General features: G+C 42.1%; 1 protein-coding gene across 4 annotated transcripts in view; it reads right to left on the bottom strand.

Moving 5' to 3' along the window:
• Positions 1-23,325, bottom strand: part of RAPGEF4 (Rap guanine nucleotide exchange factor 4) — a 316,664-nt gene extending 293,339 nt beyond the window's left edge. For all 4 annotated transcript variants that reach the window (XM_067741524.1, XM_067741521.1, XM_067741523.1 and 1 more), the window contains exon 1: positions 23,136-23,325. In XM_067741524.1, the coding sequence (XP_067597625.1) occupies positions 23,136-23,200 (65 nt within the window). In that variant the 5' untranslated portion in view covers positions 23,201-23,325. The remainder of the gene's footprint in view (positions 1-23,135) is intronic.
• Between the last annotated feature and the right edge of the window lie 4,479 nt (positions 23,326-27,804).

Consider the following 27,804-nt stretch of genomic DNA (forward strand, 5'->3'; position numbering starts at 1 on the left):
AAAATAAAAGCAGGGAATTCACCAACCTATGTAGGAATGTAGGATTTTTGGAATGTACTTCTGCAGGTTGCACGTTTATTCAACCACCAAATAAAATTTTACTTGGCACAAGTAAAATCTTGTGGAGTAAGTATGTAAGGAGAGAAAGTGTGCTTAAGGGTGAATAAGAAAAGACCTGAACCATGTAATGGTAGTTACTATTGCTTTTTACAATTTGAGTGGTATTTCCATTAATTTGTGTACAGAGTTTCTTTCTTAGCATGATCAAAAAACACCAAAAAAAGACATGAATGTATACACTTAAAATTTTGTAACATATACCAACAACAAAAAAAAAGGTTTAAGAAAAAGGACAAACTAGATAATATTTTCATTACATAAAACTGGGATAGTCAACATTAATTATTTATTACAAATTCCTTCAAAAGATCTGCCTGTATTATCTAGCCATAGAAATTTATGGGTCATTTTTTCCTAATCTATATGTCACTGAGTCAAAATAATCAATTCTCAATTTATGTATTCCTGGATAAATGGGGGCTTCTCAAGAGCAGGGAATACATCACCTGGACGAGATGATACTCAAATGTATTGAATACATATGACCCTCTGCTGTTCTCTCATCTACTCCTGCTTCTCTTTACTACTTTCATGCCACCTACTCTGGGGAAATCTGATCTGATTTCCCAGACTCAGGACCCCTGTTTATGTTCCCAGAGCCTGATGTAGCCCTTCATACCACGTATGACAATATGCTAAACACTTCTCTGACTACTCGTTCCGTGTCTGGGTCCCAAGCATGTTCTCTGTTCCCTTTGCAAGAATGAACCCCGGGCATTAGGGTCACACATAGTGCATTACTCGACATAAGGTGAATGGATTCGTATGCATAGCATAAAGGCTTTATAAAGAACCCTTTCAAAAATTAATTTCTTTCTCTCCTCTGGGAGACCTTGGTTTCAAAAAAATAAGTTAAAGCATTTCCTTCTTTACTAACTAGAAGGAAACACTGACATTCAGCACACTGGCCTCCATGGTCTCACAGGCACACTGTTATCTCGCTGTGTATCCCTCAGTCACTCAGAGTACAGGCCTCCCAGGTGCAGAGCCAAGGTTTTGTCACTGGTCCACTTGTCCTTTCTCTATCTGCACATCAACTAAGACAGTGGACCAATGCACAGGCAAAGATGTCCACTGCCCAGTTTACATCAAGAGATTCCCATCTACGATCTTGTGTTAGATGGTGATATGGTCCAAATACAAGGTAGGGATGTTGGAAGCCTGAAGCCAGGGGGAGACGGAGGTGTCGCTCACCAGCTGGGAGTGTCCATTATTGGCCACCTCTTCTTCTGTCTACTGTTTCTAACGGGGGACAAGTGGAGACCCCATCCCAGAGAGAAGGCCTCTTTCTACAGACAAATTCAGCCTCCGGAATTCCAAAAATCCCAGCTCGTTAATAATTAATAATTATCAGCTGAAGTGACAGAGTGAGAATGAGGGCTGAGTGGAAGGGAGGTCCCTTGACCAAAGCACATTTTTTAACCACTTTCGGGACTCCGTAAAGAGTGTAGTCGTCAGTGATTAAGGTACCACCCACCCCACAGTCTGGAAGAAGAAACAGGGGAAGCCAAGGTGAGGGTAGTCTATACCTCAGTAGGTGAGTCTGCATGTGGGGCGGCTGAAAAAGGAGGAGTCCTACTCCTCCCTTATATTCCTGCTGGATATAAGACAGGAAACTTCGAGACCGTACACACTCATCATTTAACCTCACTCCTATATCCTAAGTGGGTAGTGCAAGAGTATCTTTGGATGGCTTCTGTAAAAGATGAGATTCCGGTACATAGGAAAAAGCAGCATGTTTTGTATAGACAGTGGAAACAGCAGGGCACTTGCATTGAGAGTTATCATCCTAGTATCCACTGATCTCCTCGTGCATTTCTGTTTTCAGGTTACGCAGCTTTAACTCAATCACTTTTCTCCTGGGCCTAATATTTTTACTCTTTCCATTGTTCCTTCTTCCCTCCTGAGATTCCAAGATTCCTTTTTTTCTCAACTTCCTTTAGCCATTTTTTCAGAGTAGGTCTGCTGTTGACAATCCTAGTTTTCCTTTTTCTGAGAATGTCTGGATTTCCCCTTCATTCCTGAAGGTTATTTTCACTGAATATAGAATCTGGGTTGACAGTTCTTTTCTTTCAGCACTCGAAAAATGTTGTTCCACTTCATTCTGGGCTCCATGAGAAATCCATTGTCATTCTAACTGTTTTCCCCCTATAGGTAAGGTATCCTTTCCCTCTTGCTGCTTCTAAGTAATTTTTTTTTCTTTGTCTTTAGTTTTCAGAAGTTTGATTAACTTGGCATGGATTTCTTTGGGTTTACCCTGGTTGGGGTTCACTCAGCTTCTTGAATTGGTAGGTTTATTTCTTTGGCCAAATTTGGTAAATATTCAGCCATTATTTCTCCTAGCAATTTTTCAGCACCATTCTCTTTCTACTCTCCTTCCAATAGTCTAAGGGACACGAATGTTAGATCTTCTGTTATACTGCCACAGACCCCTGAGTCTCTGGGTTTTTGTCAGTCTATTTTCTCTCTGTTGTTCAAATTGGGTAATTTATATTGTTCTATCTCTGAGTTCACTGATTCTTTCCTCTGTCTTACCCACTCTGCTGTCAAGCCATCCACTGAGTTTTTAATTTCAGTTAGTATATTTTTCAGTTCTCAGATTTCCATTTGAGTCTTCTTTATTTCTTATATTTCTCTGCTAAGGCTTTCTATTTCTTTGCTTAGATATTCTGTTTTTACCAGTATGTTCATAATTGCTCACGGAAGCATTTTTAGGATAACTACTTCAAAATCTAGGTGGGAAGAGCCGCTTCATCACAGTCAGGCACGAGTGAAAGTGCAGACTCCACCCTTGATCTTTGCTGATAGGAGTGGGACTAAGCCCGCAGTTTTTTCTGTGGTGTTTGTTTAAAGTAGAGCAGTTATTATCTAAAAGTTTTCTGTCTTACTGAGCTACCCCCTTTCTTACCCTGGAGACAGCAGGCGTTTCTTGCGGCATAATTTTTGTCTGTGCTGACTGGCATTTCTGGAACACTGTCTCCTCCAGCACCCAGTCTGGGATACACGAGGCAAAAAGAAAACTCAAGGAACACACCACTATGTGATTCTTCAGACAGAGAGACCCCAAGCCAATCTGCCTTCTCTCCACCATGCAGAGTCTTTTCCTGTTTTTTTTTTTATGTATAATGTCCAGGGTTTATAGTTGCACGTAGTGGGAGAAATAAGGAGAATTGAGTCCATTTGTCCAGAACCAGAACTTTATAGTTGTCTTTTTAGCAGCATTTGTAACGGGGTAGTTACAATTTCACAAAAGCCATAGGTATCAAAAGCAAATGTGCGCCAACCAGAAACTCATTTACAGAGGCACACCATCTCCAGAGAGGAGATGTTTCCAGGGACATGGCAACCAATGTGCCATACGTTGTTTATTTGTTAATCACTTCCCAACTCTGGCTTTATTGATAACATCACTTCTGGGTTTCACAGCAGCCCGCATGCCTCAGCTGTGATAGTTTGCTCCCTTGCTGTTCAGTATTTATCATGGTGACGTTGACTCCCTGCCCTTTTCTCCAACTGTTTCTGAAAAATAACACCCTGTGTTTTCATAATTGCATTCATGTTATCCTACCACTTGTCCTCCACACCTCTATACCATGATTTTTCATCTTTCCTTACCTGGACTTTGCCATTCGCCTATATTTTAGGTGGATGATCTCATACTAGTTTAAGCCACAGGCTATGCATTTGCCCTGCACCTTGTGTGTGAGATATTTTATTTTTGTTTTCAGTCCTGCTGTCTTACTCAAAACAACATTCCAAGAACTGGCTGGCACAGAGTGTGCAACTCACTCAACTGCTAACCAGGCTGGAAAAGTAGACCTATTAGCCATGTCATCTATAAAATATAAAACTTCAAATGCAAACCCAGATTGTGGTCTTTCTTCTTCCCAATGTTTCTTCATGATCTACAGGAATATTTGGAAACGTCTCCACTTGCTTTTCAAGACACATTCCACGTTCCCTTGTTTTCCTCCTACCTCATTAGTCACTCCTACACAGCTTCTTTTGACGGCCCCTCCCCTTGAACTCTTGTTGGAAGATGGCAGGACTTAATTGTTGGTCCTCTTCTCTTTAACAGTCACTTCCTTGATGTTCTCCAATCTCATGGCTTTAAGTACCATCTATGTATTAATGATTCCCAAATTTCTGTCTCCAGCTCAGACCACTCTTCCAAACTCGAGTCACATATCCAATTTCCTACTCAACATCTCCAACTGAATGTCTAATAGACTTCTCAAACTCCAAATGTCCAAAACTGCACTCCTCTTTCCCTTCAAACTTGCCCTACCTATAGCCGTCCCCATCACAACAGATGGCCCCACCATCCTTCCAATCGCCCAAACCTTAGATTTATCCCTTACTCCTCTTTCTCGCACATTCCCACCTTCAATTCATGAGCAAGTTCTATTGGTTCTACCTCCAAAATGTATCCTGCCTCTTCTCATCATTTCCACTGCTGTCACTCTAATCCAAACCCCCATCATCTTTCACCTGGATTACTGCAAGAGCTTCCTAGTAAAAGTCTCCCTTCTTCTATCATTGCCCCATCCCCCAGAGCATCTTCTTAACATTGCTATCACAGTGATCTTGTGAAAATGCAAATAGGGTTGTGTCATTCCTCTGCTCTAAACCCTTCAGTGGCTCCCTATTTGATTCAAAGTAAAAGCCAAGCCCTTTATAATAGCTGCCCAGTTCCTACATAATCTACCCTCATTCTCTGACTTCCCTACTCTTTCCTTGGCTCACTTCATTTTACCCACAGTAGCCTCCTTACTGTTCCTGGAGCAATCCACACGTGCACCCCACCAGGACCTTTGCGCTGGCTGCTCCCATTGCTGGGATGTTCTTACCCTAAACATACGCTTGGTTAACTCCCTTACCTCTTTGCTAAAATCACACTTTTCCAGTAAACCATATTCTAACCAACCTATGAACTACTACAATCTACACCAACCCCACTAGCACACTTGATCTCTCACTGGGCTCTATTTTCTTTTTTTGCTGTTATTGTTTTTTTCCATAACATATTACCTCCAAACATAACATATAATTTAGTTCATGTTTACAGTTTTTTTTTTTTTTTTTTTTTTTACCTATTTCCACTGTTAGAATATAAGCTATATGAGAGCGGGGCTCTTCTGTTTTGCTCACTGAAGAATCCCAGGCACCTAGAAAGTGTTTCCTAAGGATTCAATAAATATGTGTTGATTAAAGGAATTACTTCATTACCTTAATTCCTCAACTATTCAGAGGATATTTATCTGGAAATCTCAGTTTAAAACAAAATCATAGACGTGAGATCTTGTAGCACCTAAGTTTAAAAGGCTTTGTATAACCAAAATGGGGGCCTAAAAATACTAAAACTCTGAAATTCGTACACTTTACTCAGAAGAGAAAACCTTGGGAGCAAAATGTATGCACTCATATTATACATACAGCTCCAATAAACTTGGTTAACCTGGATTCTAAGTCCAAAGGATCAGAAGCAGGATACTATGTTTGTGCAAGGGAAGGAGACGGGACAGACACCTAGAGGGCAGCAAGCAAGGAGTGACAGCTTCTGGGCGGTAGGGAAGAGTCAGGCAACTAAAACATAAAAAGGCAGAACTTTAAAAAGAGAAAAACAAAGCAACACTGGGGCATTTGGTATTGAAGCATAATCCACGTACTTCAGAATCGCCATATTATAATACAGGATGCTAACATGTTCAATACATTGAGCCTCAATCATTAAGTAAAAGGAAAATGATACTCAGCATACTTTAGAAAAGGAGTTATATTAAATACCGCTTATAAATACCATTAAATACCATTTCCACCAGAATTACTAACTTACGCCAAGTTTGGAGGATTCATTGGGATAAACTTGAGATTTATTCCAATTCAATTTGAAATTAACTTCTCTATGATGCTGAGTAACTGAAGACTCACTGTAAATAACTATCCTGTTTGGCTTTCAGCCATTTGTTTATTGTTGTATATCCAGAAATTAATCTTGTGTTCTAAAACAGAGCAGTCTGATCAACTTTGTTTCAGCAGGTTTTCAGAACTCTGGGTAATTTGAGGTTATTATAATTTAGAAAACATGTAATTGGCCAAAATATTTGGGAAATGGTATGCCCTGAGGAGGTGTGCTGGGATTCGGGCTCAGTTAGAAGACACAAATACACAGGGAGATCAGTTTGGTGCTTTGTGACCACTTAGAGGGGTGGGAGAGGGAGGGTGGGAGGGGAGATGCAAGAGGGAGGGGATATGGGGATATATGTATACATATGGCTGATTCATTTTGTTGTACAGCAGAAACTAACACAACATTGTAAAGCAATTATACTCCAATAAAGATGGTTAAAAAAAAAAAAAGAAGACAGAAATAACATTTCCCACATTTTCTATCATGAGCCTTTTTTTTCCTTGCGCTGTCTATGAACATTACAAGGAACATACTTGAAACACCATTATAGTGGAAAGGCAATGGGGTTTCATCCCAACTTGGTCCCTGGCACTTACCAGCCTTGTGACCCTGAACGGATAATTTAACTTTTCTAAACCTCAGTTTCCTTATTTGTAAAATACAGATAATAGCAGCTATCTTACCGTCTTCATGAAAAGTAATTTGAAGATATGTATCAAAGCTCTTAAACCTCTTCACACACATTAACTAATTTTAGTACTATGGATATCTCTATCCTAAGGAAGTAATCTAAGACAAAGGAAAAACTGAATATAAAAGGTGATGGCATCACTGATAACAGCAACGATCATTTTTATATGTCTTAATAGTCCAACAATAAGAAAAAACGTATGCCGTATGATCCATATGCTTTCAGCCAATAAAAATTACATTTACAAAGAATTTTTAATAATCTAGGAAAATGATCATCCTATAAGGTTAATTTTAAGAGGCATGAAATCTTAAAGTATGAGCTCAAACAGGTTTAAAAAATACTCATACCAAAAATACTGTAGGGAAAACACGCTAAAATTTTATGACCATTTATTCCTGGTGATAGGGTTTGCAGAAATAAATTAATAATTATAAGCCAGAAATGCTTTGATTTACCCCCAATTAAAATGTACTTCAAATCACAGTTCATTACCTTTCATAAGCTCCTGTCATTCCCTCTGGGAAGGAGAAAGACGTGTCAATACGTGTCAACTTGTAACACTCTCAAAAAGAAGCAGGGTGTGTGTGCCTACTGTCAGCTCTCAGCTGCAAGTCAGCAACTGCTCTCACAAACCAAAGGAGAGAAAAGGACGTGGTGAGAGCAACTGCTCACGTGTCACACCAAGGAGTCGTGCTGCTGTCTCCGATGTCTGCTTTAGCATCTAAACAACAGTGGGACTTTTTCATGTTTTTCTTTTCTCCTATAATTTCCTTTATTACTCACCCTTCACTTTTTAAAATCTCTTTTAATTCATTCAATAGAAGTCCTACAAGATAAAACTCCTGTTGATGAAGTTTCTGCTATATAATTGTAAGTAAAGGTCAGCGCATAAAATCAATTTTATGCCTGTGCTGCTTGTCCCGATTCAAAAGAAAGAAATTCAAATGCTATTCTATTTGCAGAGGCATTCTTCGGTGGCAGAATTTGGCTGCAAAATTCTTTACAGGCAGGTAAAAATCAATAGTAAGTAAATAAATAAAAGAAAACCAAGGTTAGCCAAAATAAAATGGAAAGAAGAGACGCTCCCTTTAGATAATTTCCCAGCATTTAAAAAATCATTCCATCCTATTGTTTTACTTTATTACTGTTCACTCTCACGTCTCCCTAATACCTATACTCTTTCCCTAAAAGTGATGAATAAGATATACAAATTTTTTAATTATTTCCATTTTGCAATTTGACTACTTTATGATTCTCTTTCAGGTAACCCCAAACAACATCAGGCTTAAGTAATGTCCACTTTCGATTTCTGTAAGCTTCTCTGAGGGGCAGTGTCATTGTTTCTCCTGTGGCTATTTTAGCTACTTCTAATGATAGAGGCCAAAAACATACTAACCACCTAAATACAACAGGTGTTTTTTTTGTTTGTTTGTTTTTTTGCGGTTACACGGGCCTCTCACTGCTGTGGCCTCTCCCGTTGAGGAGCACAGGCTCCGGACGCGCAGGCTCAGCGGCCATGGCTCACGGGCCCAGCCGCTCCGCGGCACGTGGGATCCTCCCGAACCGGGCGGGGCACGAACCCGCGTCCCCTGCATCGGCAGGCGGACTCCCAACCACTGCGCCACCGGGGAAGCCCCAACAGGTGTTTTTTAAATGAACTTTAATATCCATAATCTGTTGAATGTTGAATTCTAAAATGAGCCTCTAAAGTTGTTAAGATAAATATCCCATGAAGTGCTGAAAAGGTATGAAGCAAAACAATAAAGATAATGGAAAATTCAACTGAGGAAAAGATAAGGTGCATTCACAAGCTGATAACGTACAGAAGATGAAAGAGCACAATAAAACTGTCCTCTATTCCCAGTCAACCAGTTGGCCTCTAAGTCTGGCCGTGCTTCGGAGATCTGCCCTATAGATGAAGCCGCCTTATTATATGGTCCCGTCAGTATTCTCTGTAATTGCACGTTTTTGTATCAATAGGGGGCTTCCCATGTATGCTCTGATGACCTGGATAATTAAATAGGGATTCCTAGTCTAAGTATTTCAATTATTTTCCGTAAATAAAACGTAAAACTTGGTTACTGATTAGAAAGCTCTAACTCTCACAAATCAGATCTTCAAGTACCACCAAGGAAGATTTTACAGTGAGTCTGCTGCATGCAACTACCTTAACATCAACACACACACTTAACTACTCTCAAGCTGTCTTCAGTTTCTGACATGAAAAAATTTATATTGCCATATCATCTAATTAGTTGATGAGGAAAATATAAGAATTCAATACAAAACATTATCAAAAGGCAGATGGTAGTATAATGATAGAAAATTTGTTTAAGAGAGTGAACAAATCCTCAACATGAAAAATTGCTAGAGTTTATAGGTTTTCAGAACCATTTTCTTGCTCTGAGAGGCTTGTCTTAAGAGAACACTGACCCCAGAGAGGTACCAGACAAATTCATCACTGATAAAACTAAACTGGCTAACTATGAAACCAAAAAGTGCATCAGTGGGATGGGGATGTTGACATCACTATCAGTCAGCCATCAGCTTCCATGGTCAAAACCATATACACAGTATCTTTCGAAACTCATTTAAATGATAGTACATTTCCTGATCTGTATGGTGCTCATCAATTCTCTAGAGATAGCTTTCTTTTTTCTCAAAAATTAGTATAATGAGGGCTTCCCTGGTGGCGCAGTGGTTGAGAGTCAGCCTGCCAATGCAGGGGACACGGGTTCGTGCCCCGGTCCGGGAAGATCCCACATGCTGTGGAGCGGCTGGGCCCGTGAGCCATGGCCACTGAGTCTGCGCGTCCGGAGCCTGTGCTCCGCAACGGGAGAGGCCACAACAGTGAGAGGCCCGCGTACCGCAAAAAAAAAAAAAAAAAAAAAAAAAAAATTAGTATAATGAAGACCTAAATGAACAGCATTTTAAATATTTTTAAGTAACAATATTTGAAGGATAAACCAAAATTTCAGAATTTATCCTTTTCACCATTTTCTGAAATTACCTTTGTCTATTATATCCACAAAAGCAATAATATGCTCTAGGTACTATAAATGAAAAACTCAGCTTTCTTCCTTCTTCCCTACCGTGTTTCTCTCCTCTGAGACTCCTTTACTACTCACACAGAACGCTTCACTTCTGACAGTTCTGCTCACCAAACGTGGTAGAGGAGTTCACCAAAACAGCAAGCAAGTCTCTGATACCAGCTGGGTGTCCTACAATTTAACTCCGTTCCGACACTATCTACCCGGAGATAGCATCAGATCTCACAGGTAAAGGGCTCGGTCCCCCAAGGCTGCACCCCTCACCCCTATTCCAGATTCCAGTGGCAAACTCAGGTTATCACTTGTGTTTTTAACCAATCAAGCTATAGATCAGAGGTTCCAACTACCCTCTCCTCAGATTCGATTAGTTACCTAGAGGAACTCACAGAACTCAGGGAAACACTTACTTACATTTATCAGTTTATTAAAGAATATGATAAAGGATATAGATGAACAGACAGATGAAGAGATACAGAGGGTGAGGTCTGGAAGGTCCCGAGTACAGAAGCTTCTGTCCCTATGGAGTTGGGGTGTGTCATGCTCCCGGCTGTGGATGTGTTCACCGACTTTGAAGCTCTTTGAACCCCCTACTATTGGGATTTTGTGGAGGCTTCCTAACATAGCCATGATCAATTATTAAATCCATTTCCAGCCCCTCTCCCCTCCCTGGAGGATGCGGGTGGGTAGGGCTGAAAATTCTAAGCTTCTAATCATGGCTTGGTCTTTCTGGTGACCAGACCCCATCCAGGAGCCATCTAGAAGCCCACTCAGAGTTGCGTCAGTAGAACAAAAGACGTTCTTAGTACTTTGATCACTTAGAAATTTACTAGGGTTTCAGGAGCCCTGCATCAGGAACAGGGTCAGAGACAAACATTAGGACAATAGATGCTCCTGGTGGTTTTATCACTTAGGAAATGACAAGAGTTTTAGGAGCTCAGTGCCAGGAACAGGGAACAGAAATCAATATACATATATATTTTTTCTATCATCTTACAGGTATTTTCTCAAAATAAGGCCTTGTAACCAAACAAAAGGGCACTACCACACGTATTCAGCCTCTGTCCTCATCACAGGCACTACCTGACCCACGTTCTCTAAAATACCTCAACCACCTATCTAGTAAAGCATGGATTACACTGATGTAAATGCATACTGGATGGTCTCTCAGTTCATTCAAGGTCTTTGATCATATTTGACCTCTGCAGGAACCTGCCTACCCTCCCTAAAACACCACCACCCCTCAATTTCTTCCCCTGTTCTCTACTTTGTTTTCCTTCATTAGTCTTATCACTACCTGACACTGTAGTACAGATGTGTCTGTTCCCTGACTCCATCACTCCATATCCTCTTACCTTTGGCCTCATAGTCTTTTTTACCACCTAACTTCTCCTGTGTCGTTCACCACTGTACTCCTTATCACGTGGAACAGTGTCCAGCACACAGTAGGCACTCAACAAATAGTTTTTTGAAGGACTGACTGAATTAATTAATGTCTTCCCAACTAATGTGTAAATTCATGAGGTCGGGATCCACGTCAGTTTTTCTTAATAACCTATCCCCAGCAAGAATGTCTGGCACATGGAAAGTGAAGAGTAAAATCTCTGAACGAATGAATGAACAGTAGGAAAGGAGAGGACTCAGATCATATCCTTTTCTTACAGCACATTTGGGTTGAGGAAGGAGGAAAGGAGTGTGACACAGGGAGAAAGAGAAAGGTAGAGGAGTGACAAAAGTAATCTCGGCAAGGGACCCGAGAGACAGAACTTTCTTATATCTCAGGTTTGTTTAAAGAGTTTATAAAGAAAACATATAAGATTTAAGAACTCAACTTTTTCTGTAACATGTTCAATAAGTAGAAGAATAAGGCTGCCAGAGCCTGAACACGAGGCAAGACATTAATGCCTTCATCTGAGGTTTAAACAGAATTGAAATGTCATATACAGTATCAAGAATCAAATTATCAAGTTCCAAGCGATGTCTACTTCCTATCAAAGGTCTCTTCTATTTGTTTTCAGCATCTCTAACAATTAAGCCTTTTCTAAGGGCCTTTAAAAAGTACTTCCCCATTTAATTAAAAGAGAGGTTCTTGAACTTTCAACCAATTTATAGGTAATAATCCTATTGAGCAAGTCATTCTATTTAATATGCCTAGATCTTACGAGTTTATTCCATAAAAGGGTTTTCAGAAAATTATACTACTCATTTTAAGAATGCTTCAGTGCAATAAAAAATTAAAAATTAAAAAAAATTAAAAAAAAGAATGCTTCAGTGCAATTAACACATGTTCCTTAGTTTCTATGGCAACAATTATAGGGGCCAGGCTCTTGACCACCATTTGTGCGTAGAGAGGCACCAACATTCCTCTTTGAGAATACACCCTTGCCCCCACAATTTCACAGGCAAGGGCTGGACCACCATTAAGACATATAGTCTTGCTTGGCTATCAAATGAGGATGGAATTTCCCTCCACGTTTGGCTAAGTCCAAAGTCATATAACTCTTCATCTACCCAACAATACAGAACAGTAGCACTCCAGGTATCTATCGAAAAATATGACTTCAAGTCATTGCTACCCAATTTTATTAATTATCAGCAGCTTAGATGTGAAAAAACAGTATTTATGGAAAATTTTCTGAAAGAGAAGTAATACATCTGTTTCTAAAACAGTCTAAAATCTATCTCAGGATTAAATTAAACAATGAAAAAATCTGTATATTATATTGGCCCCCAGGAGAAATACTCTCTTTCAGTGTCCCTTTGGCATTATGCTGTCAAGATATATTGAGAGCCCTATGAAACCCATTCCTGAATTCACTGTTGGGATATTGTTCATCATGCTGCACAGTATCTTCTCCATGAGGTTGAAGAAGTCAACAGGTCCCAGTATCATCCTATTTAATATGCTTACTTAGCATACTAATAGCTTGATTAATTGTTCTTCTCTGGCAGAAATAATTTTTTTTTTTATAAATACTGAATAATGAAATAACTGTGCTTCCTTTTTTGAGCTGACCATGAAAAAATCATAGCTTTAATGCTCATGTTAGAAAAGAAGAAAAGTTTAAAATTATCTAAGTTTCCTTTTTAAGAAGGCAGAAAAAGAGAGCAAGTTAAACCCAAAGCTAGTAGGATAAATGGGGTAAAAAAAGCACAAATCATTGAATTTCTCAAACAATAGAGAAAATCAACTAAAAATTGGTTCTTTTAAAAGATTAACAAATTCAGAAGCTCCTAGCAAGCCCAGTCAAGAAAAAAGAGAGCAAACAAAAATTACTAATATAAGAGATGAAGGAGGAAACATCACTATATATCCTAAGGACATTAAAAGGATAATAAGAGAATACTAGGGACAATTCTATGCCAATAAATTTGATAACTTAGATGAATGGACAAATTCCTTGAAACAACTTATTAGAACTGACACAGAAGAAACAGAAAGCCTGAGTGGTCTTCTATGTATTAAAGAGATTGAATTTGTCACCAAAAAACTTCCCACAAAGACTACTCCTGGTCAGAAGATATCTATAAAACATTATAAGAGGAAATAACACCAATATTACACCACTCTTTTAAAAATAGGGGAAATAGAGAAAAAAGAAATGTTTCCTGGTTCAAGGAAGTCCATTCTCACCCATTGTGTTCAACTTTGTCCTGGCAATCCTAGCCAAGGCAGTAAAGCAAGAAAAATACATAATACAAGACATAAAGATCAGAAAGAATAAGTAAAACTGCCAGTATTCACAGACAATAAGATTGTCTAGATAAACAATCCTCAGGAATCTACAAAACAACTACTAAAACTGAATAACTTTCCCAAAGTTACACCATTAATAAAATCAAAACTGGAATTTGGAGCTTCCCTGGTGGCGCAGTGGTTGAGAGTCCACCTGCCGATGCAGGCCACACGGGTTCGTGCCCCGGTCCGGGAAGATCCCACATGCCGTGGAGCAGCTAGGCTCGTGAGCCATGGCCGCTGGGCCTGCGCGTCCAGAGCCTGTGCTCCGCAACGGTAGAGGCCACAACAGTGAGAGGCCTGTGTACAGCAAAAAAAAAACACTGGAATTTGAAACAAAACGGTCTGGCTCCGAAACTCTTAACGCCTACACTATGCTTTCTACCTAGAGAAGAGCATGCAGCTACACTTGTATTAGCCCACAAATCTCAACACAGCCCCTACAGTATGTATTTGTAGTCTCATTTGATGCTTTGGAAACAGAGGTTCAGAAAGATTAATAACTTCACCAAGATCACATGGCTAAAGGGTTGGAAGTGGCAGAATTTGAATCCAGGTCTGGCAGATGCTACAACAAAGTTGATTTGAAAATATCATGCTTTCCAGATTGGATAAGGAAACAATGAAAAGATCCAGATCCAGATGATAAGGCCCTAAAACAAAGCAGCAGGATACAAAGGCCAAGAGAAGAACTGGTGACTGGTTAGGTACAACAAGGGACATAGGAAAGGGAAGACAAAGGTGGTGCATAGTTTTGAGAATGAGAGTGGTAGTGTCATTAATAAAACAGGAAAGTAAGGAGGAGGAACTAATGGAAAAGGAAGTTAAGGAAGATGAAGTCAGTTTTAGACAAGCTGAGTATCAACTTGTTAGGTTAAGGATAGTTTTGACAGCAAATGGTAGAAAACTTAACAAAGAGTGGTTTCTAGAAATAGGGTGTGTTTTTCTTGACAACAAAAAAGCTGAAGGTAGGCAAATATTGATCTATTCAGAAGCTGAAGAAAGTCAGAACCGGAGTCTGTACTTCTCCTGGCCCTTCCTTCTGGGATTACAATATGGTTGCCACAGGCCCAGGCTTTAGGTAGTAATTCCACGCAGAAGGAAGAGAACAAAGGAGTGTCAAGTACGTCTGTATCTTTCATCAGTAAGGCAAAAACTATCCTAGAAGCCTCTAGCAGACTTTTGCTGTGTCTTATTGGCCAGAAGTGTATCACGTGGGTACCTAACCTCTAGGGAGGCTGGGAAGATAAGTATTTTGTTTTTCTTACCTCTCTAGCAAAGGTAGATGAAGGAAAACCATGTCTGCGCCCAATATTAATGGAATATTTGATGTGGGAATATCCAACAGAGAGACAGAAATGCATCTGGTCTAGAAGATAAACCAAGGACACTGCGTGTAAGTAACCTGCTCAGCTAAAGCACAGGAAATGGATTGGTGCTCCAAGGAAGAGTGTGCACAAAGAGAAAAGAGGGTGGTAATAGAGCTTGATTTTTCTGTTCACACAGGGGAAGCAAGCAATGCACATGGATGCAGCTGAGTAAACACGGTACCCCGGTGCCTCCACTCCAGCCAGTCAGATTGTTTGCTTTCGTATGTTTGGCTGGGTCTTTCCCTGTCACCCTCCCCACCCAATTAGTTCCATCCTCTTTCTCTTCCCTCAGTCTCTCAGTATTCCCAAGACGGTCTCTCCTCTCCCATTCCCTCAACTGTGAATTGAAGGTACTAGAGGGAAAATTCACTCTTCGTTGCCACTGTTCAAATGCATAACAATGGATCTAAATCTGACTAAAGAAAAACTAGCTACCTTGGGGTTAATGGATCTAAATCTGACTAAAGAAAAACTAGCTACCTTGGGGTTGGGGAGTTGGAACAAGATAAGAAGCAGCTACACTGGAAGGGCTATGAAATCTTATAAACTCATAGGAAATTCAAACTAAAAGGGATCTTCCAATCCTGCCCTCATTGGAGGAGACTGAAGTCCATCTTGGGGAACCCAAACTAAGACAGTGAGGCAGAATTTGCTTTGCTGAGCACCACTCTTCCTCTGATGACTCTTTTGGGCTCCCAGGCTGTGTCCAGGAGACTAGGCTGCAGGATCAAGAGTGTGACGGACCAAGTACCTTTCTCTCAGGCCCGTTGCTCTGCGAGCACACCATCCCCCATGTGCCTCTCATCTGAGGGAGTCCAGCTCTGGCTGAACCTTCCCTTTCCTAAAATCCTGAAAAGACCGGTAGAACCCGCACCACAGAATTTAACCCTGGTTACATATTAGGGTGTGCTGTCCTCTAATTGCTCCACACGTATGTCGCGCTCCCATGTTTTGGAGCTACAACGAGATGTCCCTCGAGAAGTTGTAGATAAGATAGTGGCAAGTATCTTTACTTTTAAACTTGAAAGTATTAAAGTTTAAAAACAGTATATTGCTAACATCACAAAAAGAGACCACTTGACATTCTGTAACTCATAATGCAAGTAACACTTCTGAGAAGGGTTGTTGCCCAAAAATCGTATCTAAATCCAATCAAGCTCTAGATCTAAATACCAATTTACAGGAAATACAGGGGACAGGGGCTTCCCTGGTGGCGCAGTGGTTAAGAATCCGCCTGCCAGTACAGGGGACACGGGTTTGATCCCCGGTCCAGGAAGATCCCACATGCCGCGGAGCAACTAAGCCCATGTGCTGCAACTACTGAGCCTGTGTTCTAGAGCCTGTGAGCCACAACTACTGAGCCCACGTGCCACAACTACTGAAGCCCATGCACCTAGAGCCCGTGCTCCACGAGCCCATGCTCCACAACAAGAGAAGCCACCTCAATAAGAAGCTCGAGCACTGCAACAAAGAGTAGCCCCCACTCACCGCAACTAGAGAAAGCCCGCGCCCAGCAATGAAGACCCAACGCAGCCAAAAATAAAAATAAATTAAGAAATTAATTTTAAAAAAAGGAGGACTTCCCTGGTGGCGCAGTGGTTAAGAGTCCGCCTGCCGATGCAGGGGACACAGGTTCGCCCCAGTCTGGGAAGATCCCATATGCTGTGGAGCGGCTGGGCCCGTGAGGCATGGCCACTGAGCCTGCGTGTCCGGAGCCTGTGCTCCGCAATGGGAGAGGCCACAACAGTGAGAGGCCCGCGTACCGCAAAAAAAAAAAAAAAAAAAAAAAAAAGGAAATACAGGGGACAAAGGGACATATTAAAAGACACTAAAATTCAGACAGTAAAAGTATACCTGTTTTGGGAGTTCCCTTGGTAGCGCAGTGTTTAATAATCCACCTGCCAATGCAGGGGACACGGGTTCGATCCCTGGTCAGGGAAGATCCCACATGTCACGGAGCAACTGAGCCCATGTGCCACAAGTATTGAGCCTGAGCTCTAGAGCCTGCGAGCCACAACTACTGAGCCCGCGTGCCACAGCTACTGAAGCCTGCGCACCTAGACCCCGTGCTCCACAACAAGAGAAGCCACGACAATGAGAAGCCCGTGCACCACAACTAGGAGTAGCCCCCGCTCGCCGCAATTAGAGAAAAGCCTGCACAGCAACAAAGACCCAACGCAACCAAAAAAAAAGAAACCAAACCTGTTTCTTCAACAAATTTATTACAAGGAAGAAAAAGAGAGAGCTAGAGGGAGAATCCAGAGATTTAAAAAAGACCTAGAGATATATCAACTAAATACAACTTATTTGGATCCTAACAGAAACAGACTGCAAAAAGAAAAGAAGAAAAGTTATGAGATAAATGGGGAAATTTGAACTCTAGATATTTGATCATATTAGGGAATTAATGTCACATTTTTAAATGTATGACAATGGTATTTTTTATTGAGTCCTAGCTTTTAGAGATATATATGGAAATATTTACAGAGAAAATAATACTAAAAGGGACTTGCAACAAAATAGTCCTGGAAGTGGTGGGGGACAAGTGGGGGTATGAATAAAACAAGATTGGATGTGAGCTGATGACTCTTGGAGGGGGAGGGGGTGGGACAAGAGAATTATTATACTCTTCTCTCTTCTCTTTGTGTATTTTGAAATTTTCCATAGTAAACTTTTAGAAATAAAAATTAGAATAGAGCTATGCCATGTCATTTCTTAAAAAGCATTCACATCAGCCATGAAAATGAAGAAGGAACAGCAGAGGCAGACGCTGGTGCCCACTCAAGCCCCTTCCAAGGCAAAGGGGGCCAGTGCGAGGACTTGCCCTCATGGTGGCAGACGCTACTCCATCCTTGAGGAGGAGGATGCCTCTGGCCATCTCACCCTGATCCCATAAGCACTTTCTACAATCAGGGAGCTGCACTGAAGCTGGAGATAAAATGATGACTACAATACAACACAGCAATACATCAAGTGACACACAAAACGGAGTCAATAGGCAATTGCAATGAAGTCTGACTTGTGCTATTACATTGTTGGACAAAGCGTGCTATGAGAGCACATGGAATGGTCCTCTAACCGGAAGAGGTGACGGCCAAACTGTCCTGAAGGATCCCCTGAATTATCTTCTGATTACAATTCACTTCCCGGGCTCTGTCACTCAAGGAAGAGAATGAGCTGGCCAGAAGTTATAAGTGTCCTGATCTCCTGGAGCTTTGCTTCTCATTGTAAATGCATAACATGGCCTTCTAATAACAATTGGATTTCCATACAGCTTGCCCAGAGAAGGAATACATTAGCCAAAGGATGTCAGTATCCACTTCTCTGATGTTATTTTCAAACTACTGAACTGTCTTTCTGGTTTTTACAGGCTCTGAGAGTTTGGTGCCTATGTATCTGTCCCTGAAAAAATGTATTAATTCTTGATGTGCTGACAAGTCAGCATTCCAAGATTGTAAGACTAGTCCTGAACCCTGGGTAATGTCATCCCTTGGGACCTGCCTGGGTAGACAGACATCAGCCTTCCCCAGTGATAGCCTTCTGCTCTGCGTGCTTCTTTGATCTTCTATATTCCTCAAGGCTGGGACCACATCTGATGCTTCTTTGATATCTGAGTCATCCTCTTTCACATGTCTGCTATGAAGCATTCTGGTTTTTAACAAGTTTGTTCCTTGATTTCTTTCACTCTCATTCAACCCAGTCAAAAATAGCTAACTCAGTATCTATTTGGGGATCAAATCAGATGCAAAGACACTATGTAAGGGACATTTTTAGAAACATTAATAATTTTTAAATTCCTCGGCTGTTTTTAAAGATGACAACTTTTCAACACATCCATCTCATGTTAACTTCATTTTCTGCTTGGGTCTGTCATCACCAGTGGTCCCCAGACAACCCAGTCAGCCAAGGACCTCCCTTGACACTATCCTTCTAACTGAAGAACAAGAAACCAAACACTGTGAGCTCCTTCCCAGACAAAGACAACTTTCAACTCCAGTGGTTTCTCTGTCAATGGCTTACGTAGAGTCTTTCACCTGTAAAAGGGGATGGCAAACTTTTTCTTCAAAGATCCACGTAGTAAATACTTTAAACTCTGTGGGCCACACAGTCTCCTGCCATTGTAGTGTGAAAGCAGCCGTAGACAATACTTCAGCAGATGAGAGTGGCTGTGTTCCAATAAAACTGTGCTTATGGACATTGACATTTGAATTTCATATAAATTTCATGGGTCACAAAAGATTAATCTACTTGGGGTTTATTTCCAACCATTCAGAAATGTAAAAACCATTCTTAGCTCAGGAGACACACAGGCAAGCGGCTTGATCTGGCCCATTGGCCACAGTTTGCCAACTCCTGCCCCATAGTGATGAATAGTGGCAACAATTCACTATATGTATTGTGAATATGAGTGGTCCCTTCATAACACTCCTTTACCAACCATGAGAATTATGACCTATAATGGTTCTTAAATTCACAAGTGGCAAAACTTAAAATCTTATGGAAAAAATATTTTCACTAATGTTAAAAAAAATGGTCAACACATTTTTTAAAAAGGCATTTTACATCCCAAATAGTGGGGTACTATGTAATACATTTCTAGTTACCATCCCTGCTCAGAAAAAAATTGTAAGATCAATGAGGTAGTACTAACTTTGGGGGTTTTTTGGGGGTTTTTTTTGCGATATGTGGGCCTCTCCCTGTTGTGGCCTCTTCCGCTGCGGAGCACAGGCTCTGGACGCGCAGGCTCGGCAGCCATGGCTCACGGGCCCAGCCGCTCCGTGGCATGTGGGATCTTCCCGGACCGGGGCACGAACCCGTGTCCCCTGCATCGGCAGGCGGACTCTCAACCACTGCGCCACCAGGGAAGCCCAGCTTGTTTTACTTTAACAATATTGCCTGTTGAGACTTTTTTCAATGTATTTTTATCCATCCGAATGTTCAATGTCTTTCTGATTTTATAATTAGTATTTGTACACTCTCACCTTCTGGGTCCCACCATAGTCCAAGAACTTGGATGCTTGATACATAAAAAGCTTTGGGTTTTCTTTCTTCACCCTAATCCACATATCTGCATACCTTTAACCCACCTCCCCACATGCAAGCTTATATAGCATTGCCTCTCTATGACAACTTCCTAGGCACACTTAACGAACATTTCTATGGGATTATTTTCCTTATTTTTTTAAATTTGTTTCAACATTCGTTACATACATCTTTACTCCTGCAGACTTTCTACTTTAACTCCCCTTTTTATTTTCAACCCCTCAGTTGCTCTTTTTCTAGTTGTCCATGACACTTGCATGATACAAATATCTAAACTACATTTCCCAGCTGTGGAAAAGGTCCCAGCATCATTTCTCCAAATAGGACATCAAGGATTCCTCTTTGTTTAGGTGTGTGCTTGAAAATGTCCATAATCAGGAGTTTTAGAAAAATAGAGTATATGTTCCTATGTTCTTGATTTGATTACAAGAGGAATTCGTGGTTGAGAAGAAATGAGCATCTTTATATGCCACAGCTGTGTGTCTTTGTTCACATTGCTCCCAGAATTCTCTGCCTGATAAAGTTCCCCTCGACCTCCACGGACCAGGCAGGAACCTGTGGGACGCATACCTGGCAGAGCTGAAGACTCTCTCCTCTGCATTCCCGAAGCATCTCCTACATCTCCATTAAAGCACTTACGGTTGCATTGTGGTTAGTTGTTTATGTAGCTGTCCCACCCCTACCCGCCCACCCCCTCATTCAATAAGCAACGCTCATCTTTCTTTTCCTGCTTCCCAGTGCCCAACACAGTGCCTGGGAACAGAGCATCAAGACTGCATTTCTCAGAAATATCGAGGGCAGTGTCCCAAAAGGAATGACTTCAGCGGCCTTCCCCAGCCAACTTCCACCAGCACCCTTCATCTTCCTCCTCCCCTAAAAAGTTAACAATCTAAGTAAAAATGCAACTTCAAGACAAGTACCTCAAGGCCCTCTTACAATGAGACTGCCACTCCTAAACTCTCCTTCAAAGGAATTCTAGCACCGACACTGGAAAATGCAAGGTTCTCTTAAAACCACAAAATAATATGCTCACGTGGCACTCCACAGGTTTCAAATTACTTTCATGATAATTTTTTTTTCCATTTGGCCCACTAATCCTTGGTAAGACAGTGTTATCCTCATTTCTCAGACACTCAAGGAAATAAAAGTGACATGTCCAAGATCAGAACTTGTGACTGGTGACAGCTCTGGGCTTAAAACCCTTAATTTATTGATCTGTCTACTCTCCTGAACTCCAGGAATGCTAGGTTCAGTATCTATGGAGGATTCCACCCCCAACTCCACCCCCAGAGGTTTCTCCCCATTATGAATTATAGTATTAGATTAGATTGTGGCACTATGTTCTAAAAATCCATTCCAAACAAAAACGTTTGGGCAAATACACATTATGAAAAGAAATGTGTTAGTTACCTTGTGTTAGCTTGTGTTAGCGTTAGTACTGCTCTAAGATTTTTGCTGTAAGTATTTATTGACTAAAGGGCTGCCTGTGAATTACTAACTTCAAAAAATGGCATGCCAAGAATTCCTGCAAATAGAAATATGCAGTCTATTATCTGAAAAATTCACTCATGAGGATAGCAGTACTATTTATAAGTACAAGAACTTGATTTCCTCTTCTTTGATAATTCATCTTTCCTAAACTTTTTTTTTTTTTTTTTTTTTGCGGTACGCGAGCCTCTCCCTGCTGTGGCCTCTCCCGTTGCGGAGCGCAGGCTCCGGACGCGCAGGCTCAGCGGCCATGGCTCACGGGCCCAGCCGCTCCGCGGCTTGTGGGATCTTCCCGGACCGGGGCACGAACCCGTGTCCCCTGCATCAGCAGGCGGACTCTCAACCACTGCGCCACCAGGGAAGCCCTTTCCTAAACTATTAAATTTAGATTACTTATCACATTAGCAGGCTCTTCACTTATTCATGCTCTTAGTTCCTCTAAATAATTCTGTATGAGGAATAACATCCTCATAATAACCATCACTTCAATTCTCTTACTATTTATTGCATGCGACCCTTCTAGTATTAGCACTATCATCTTAGACGTAAACAGGGCACTGCCTGCCAAAAATCTTGCTACTGTGTGGTAATTGAAAGTAAAAATTATTTCTCAGATATATTAAGCTATTCAAATGAGCCACGTTTAGCTTTTCTCAAATTACTTATTTTTTTTCAACAAAGGCCTATAATAGTAAATTATGTAGAGCAGGTCACGCTTAAGATTTTCAAGTTTGATCTGGTTACGAATCTGCTAAGTGTAAAAATTTCAATATGGCAGAGCGTAAAATATTTCACACAAATGCAAATAGAGATGTCATGCAGATAGCTGCAGGACATGAATCACTGCCCTGCTGCATCAAACTCGAAAATCAGAGGCAGTTCACTCTGCAAGATTTCTTACTCACTTCTTAAAAGTTCAGATGCATCACCTTTTAATCAGGGTAATAAACTATAATTGCTAACATACTGTGTAATGTTTACTGCTAAACCCACAATCTGGACAAACAGAAAATTATGCTATCAGAGCCTGGAAACAACTGCAGTCCGCTGTTACACGCAGCACCCTCCTTAACACACGGCTGTCGTCGGGAGTTACAACGCTTTATGTTTTTAAATTTTTAGAGTAAGGGTCTCTTCCCGAGAGGCAGGGTATTAAGACGAAAGCAGTCTCCCGCGTGACCTTCCTAACACAGACCTTGGGCAAGCGACTGCGGGGGCAGAAGCTGAAATTTTCAGAAGGCACTTGACATCTCCACTGGGTCCTTCACCCTTGGCTTTCAGGAACAAAAAAAAAGCACGTTACTCTGCACCTGCCTTTCCTCCCACCCTCCTTAAAACTTATTTACCCCTGAGGGTCTGAACAGCCAGATGAAGGTAGGAATCTATTCTTCTGCCCTGTGATGCCAAGGAAAATAAACCCCGACCCGAGCGCGGAGCCGGGAGTCGCGGGGGGCGAGGAGACCGTTAAGGAGGGGCGGAGGGGGGGTACTGGCGGGGCTGGGGCTTCCCCCACTGCGCCGCAATTTCTCCACCACGTGTGAAAATCTCGTGCACGGGGAGCCCCATGAGAGACCGGGATCTGCGTCCCCTGGTCCCGGGTGCGGACCCTCCGCTCCCTCCCCGCTCGGGGACCCTCGTCCCGCGGCCCCGGCGGGCGTCCCTGCAGCCGTCTCCGGGCAGGGGCAGCGCGCAGAGCCCGGCCCGGCGGGGGCCCTTCCCCGGCTACCTTTTATCCAGGCAGGCGATCCACTCGGCGGAGGAGGAAGAATGGGCAGCGTGCGCAGCGACCATGATGGGCAGCGGCGCGCGGCGTCCCCCGGCTGCGGCGACCTCCCGCGCTCGCTCTGCCGCCGCCTCGTCTCCGCCTCGCCCGCCGCGCGGACCCGCTCCTCCTGGCCCGCCTCGCGCCCAGCGGCCTGCCGGGCTGGGGGCCGGCGAGGGCGGGGGACCCGAGGGGCGGGACGCGGGGACCGCGCTGCACTGCGGCGCCCGGGGGTGGGGAGTCCCGCGGTCCCGCCCGCTTCAGGGAGGGGGCTTGGGGGCGACCCCGGGTGGCAGGCCACCTGCGACTGGTGGCTGCTGCGTCTCGGGGAGACCTGAGCCCCACCCCTCACCTCGGGGCCTCTGAAGCGTGGAGGGGGGAAGGCGCCGCGGGTGGGGGTGGGGGGACGGGTGTCAGTGTCTATGTATTTTTCATACAGCAAATGCCACTAAAATGGCTGCTGCCTCTCTGTTTCCTTAGAAACCCATTAGTTTCCCTCTGCAGCTGTCAAAACCTCCTGGCGGTTTCTTGCTCACCTTTGCTGTTTCCCCTTTCCAAAGGGATGGAGAGGAGGGCTATCTTGGCTTGGGCTGGGGACGCCCACAGTGGTCTCTGAGTTGTGGAATTAGTTTCCCCCTGAAGGGTGAGGAAGGGCTGGGATGGAACGGAGGGGCAGTGCAGGCATGGTTGGAAGCCCAAAGGGGAGGCCAATGAGCCAGAATGGTGACCAGTGGTGACTGAGGGTTTGACAGACCGAAGTCGCTGGCCTTGAACCTTGAACTTGCTTGGGCTCCCATCACCTGCTTGATCAAACATACACACACACACACACACACACACACACACACACACACACACACACTTAAGAATGGGGAGTAGTGGGGCCACAGCAGAACTGAGGTTTGGATTGGGGGCCAAGATCCCACCGCTTGGTGTGACCTGAATGGCTGGCTGCACATGCCCTTCTTTCCGTGGCTGGAGTGTGGAATGGGTGGCTGGTCACTCCACCTGTCCCTGGGAGATGTACAAAACAAATGATATGCCTAGAAGTTCAGTTACGTTCTGCCAAAAATCAAATTACACACCGATGGTTGCTTAGGAATTTGGGGACAAGTCAAATCTTTTAGACTACTACCAAGCAGTGTTTTGATGTTCATGTTCACTTGGGAACAGACAATGGGGAAAGAGACATAGCATTGCTAACCTCGCTTTGTTTTTTTTTTCTCTCCTACCCTCCCCTCACTCCCCTGCTCAGAGGGTGTTCAAGGAGACTGGAGAGAATGAAACAGCAGGTGCATTCTGGCATCTTTTCATCCTAATAAAACTCCTCCAAAGAATCTGCCGTTTCCCCTCTGCTCCATAGCCAGGATCTGGTTTCAGACCTGCCGCAGTTCCCTCAGCAACACCTCCCTGCTCAGTGTTTGTCCCCCAGGTGACCTCCATCCTGTTGATTTCTACCGTGTTTAAGGGAAATAACATTTAAAATGCTGTACTATACAAAGATTGCCAAAGGTATTTATGTTGCTTTTTTATGCTAGAGGTATGAAGAAGGAAATGAGTCTCCTATATTTATTAAGATTCATTTATAAAGGTATCAGAGAACTCTTGAGAACATTTCAAGGTCACCAAATGCTTTCCCCAAGATGCCTTTAATCAGAGAATGTTTGTAGGTAAGGAGCTAGAGGCTAGAGGAGAAAAGGACTGCGCATGACCTGTCATTACCAGAGGCTTGGAGTTGCCATAGTTTTTAGCTATGATACTAATAATAGTCGTCATTTATTGAACTTCTGCTGAGTGTCAGATGCTGTGCAGAGTTCTCTACATGTGTTATTTAATCTTCAGAACATTTTATGAAGCAGAGCCAGAAGGACAGATGTCCAGGGTTACTCCACAAGAAGGGACAAATATTTTTGAAAATGTAATGAACTAGAGAAAATAATGTTTATCAGTACTTCCGGGGAGAGTGTTGATTGGGTTGGAAGGAAGATGCCGGTGACCTGCTTGGAGTGGGAGTGAGAGCCCAAGGCCTCTATCGTCCATTTTAAGGATTGTAGGTCTAATGAGCTGCAAGGCTTTTGTTTTGCCCTATGGGGACCCTGCCTTTCCTCCAAATAGAAATTAAAGTATTATTTAAAGAATATCCTTTTGAAGAAGAATTGTCTTTCCCAGAGCACACACATGTCCCTATCCAGCCCTGGATGTAGGTTCCAGTAACTCCTGGATGTAGGTTCCAGTAACTTCAATATTCTCACTGGGACACTGAACCTCCAGGGAGGTCCATACCCTCAGCTACTGGAGCAGGGGACCCTGAACCAGATTCGGGTCTGTCTGATTCCAAAGCCCTTGCACTGAGTGATGGTGTCCCTGGTTGTCTATAATATGAGGGTAAAAGGCATGTCAGAAATGACTGCCCACATGATAAGAATAAAACGGTTATAAATTGGTTTTTTATAATAATTTTCAAAATAATAAACCTGTCTAGTAGGGGAAAGCAAAAAAGAACATGTATTGATCTTTAGGGGGAAAATAAATAAAAGTGTAGAATAAGAAGTAAATATTACCGATAATTCCACCACCTAGAGATAACATTGCTAATATTTTAGCACATTTCATTCTATATTTTCTATTTTTAAGACACAATCACAAATACACCCATAAACACATGCATATAACTTGCTGTTTACATTCAATTATATATATATGTGTATAGATACATGTATTCATACAGACTTGAAAGCATTAATATTTTATAGGCTACTTTTTCTACTTGGAATGGAAAAATGCTTTGTGTGTTTAAATGAAATCCTCATTAAAATTTTTTACTGGCTACAAAATATTCCAACGTATGGATATAATTTACCTAAACTTTTTTTAAAATTGAGATGTAATTGACATATAATATTAGTTTCAGGTATACAACATAATGATTCAATATTTGTATTCATTGCAAAATGATCACCATAATGTCTAGTTAACATCCATCACCACACATAGCTAGTTTGTTTTCCTGTGATGAGAACTGTTAAGATCTACTCTCTTAGTAACTTTCAAATATACAATATAGTGTAATTAACTGTAGTAAACTTTTTTTTGAGGCCTATTATTTTGATTGGCAAAAATGTTTCTGCTTAATCTCCTTCCTATAGCTTTGCTCTGTGAGACAGCTAAACATCTCCACTGATGATCTCCAATGAGATGAGGACCAAAAATCACAAGACCCAAGTGTGTTAATGCTAATTACTACTAGTTGTAGAATCTTGAATGGGTTTCTTAATGTTAGAGTTCCATTTTGTTCATCTGAGCAGAGGTTCAAAGTTAGGAATTTGAGGACAGACAGCTGAGTTCAAATTCCAGCTTCATCTTCTACTAAGTGTTTGACCTTAAATGAATTGCTTAGCCTAAGACCCTGTTTCCTCACCTGTAAAGTGGATAAATTAATGGTATTATACATGAATAGGATGCTTATAGGACATTTAGCATAAGTGCCAACCACATGATATGCGCTCAATAACTCTTAGCTGTTATTGTTGTTATTAGTCTCTGTACAATGAAGATAAACAGTATCTGCCCTCTGCATTTCAGAGGGACCTGGTTTCAATCATTTGAGATCACTTATACTAAAGGGCCATGACATTTGTAAATTGCAAGTTTTGACTATGTAGGATACAAGGGAAACAGAGAAACAGTAAAGCGTTTTTAGACTGAGTCTCAAAACCTTCTCCTCATTCAGTCCATGCCTAGCTCTGTCATTCTTCATAGGACAGCTACAGGGACATACCACTGGAGAGTTATTGCAATATGTAAGTCAACAGCATAGTAACAGAAGTAGGATAGGGCCCTACATTTTTCCATTCTGAGAATTCTACTGAAGATTAGGCATTCACTCATATCCAGTGTAAGGGGAGGATCTGATTCACCATGTTTTAGGTACCGCATGGAAGGTGGGTTATAAAAACACATCCATCACTCCTGCTGGTGCTATAACCTATTCATTGAAGAAGCAGTACTTCCCAGGTGAAGTTATAACAGCAATTTAATGTTTTCTCTCACTGTCCCTTTAAACTTGCTCGGTGAGGGTAATTCTACCCCTGCCACTGGATATAGCTTTTTTGGTCACTTATAGGTAATAGAAAGCATTAGTCTTTCTGTTAGAATGTCCAAACCAATATATTATTAAATACTTCAATCTTTATTCAAAGATAAGAATTCTCTCTTCCTCCACCATCTAGAGCTGGTCACAGGCAGGTGTCCAGCTTTTAGGAAAGAGGAGGTGGTCAGCTTCTCCTTTCCTTGCCTATCTCTGCCCTACTTAATACCTGCTGTTTTTTACCCTTCCAGAAACAGAGGAGTAAGAAAGAGAGGAGGAAAAAGGAGGGCGGGAACAGTTACTTGGCTGGAACAGTTGTAAGATGGCATCATATTTTCTGGGCCTGGCAAAGGTGTCCTTTGGGTGCTTTCATGTATTCTTGGGCGGCCTCCCTGCTGGGCCTTCCAACATGAGCAGGTGTTGCTTGTTTAGCACCAGCTCCCTATTCAGACCTGGCTTTCCTGAGGGCCTCTCCGAACCACCTCCCTCTGCAGGAGAGTCCCAAGTTATCCTCCACTCACATCCCAGGGGTCTTCTTGAGCAGGG

This window comes from Pseudorca crassidens, chromosome 6, assembly GCF_039906515.1.
Source record: "Pseudorca crassidens isolate mPseCra1 chromosome 6, mPseCra1.hap1, whole genome shotgun sequence".
Classification (NCBI taxonomy): Eukaryota; Metazoa; Chordata; class Mammalia; order Artiodactyla; family Delphinidae; genus Pseudorca; species Pseudorca crassidens.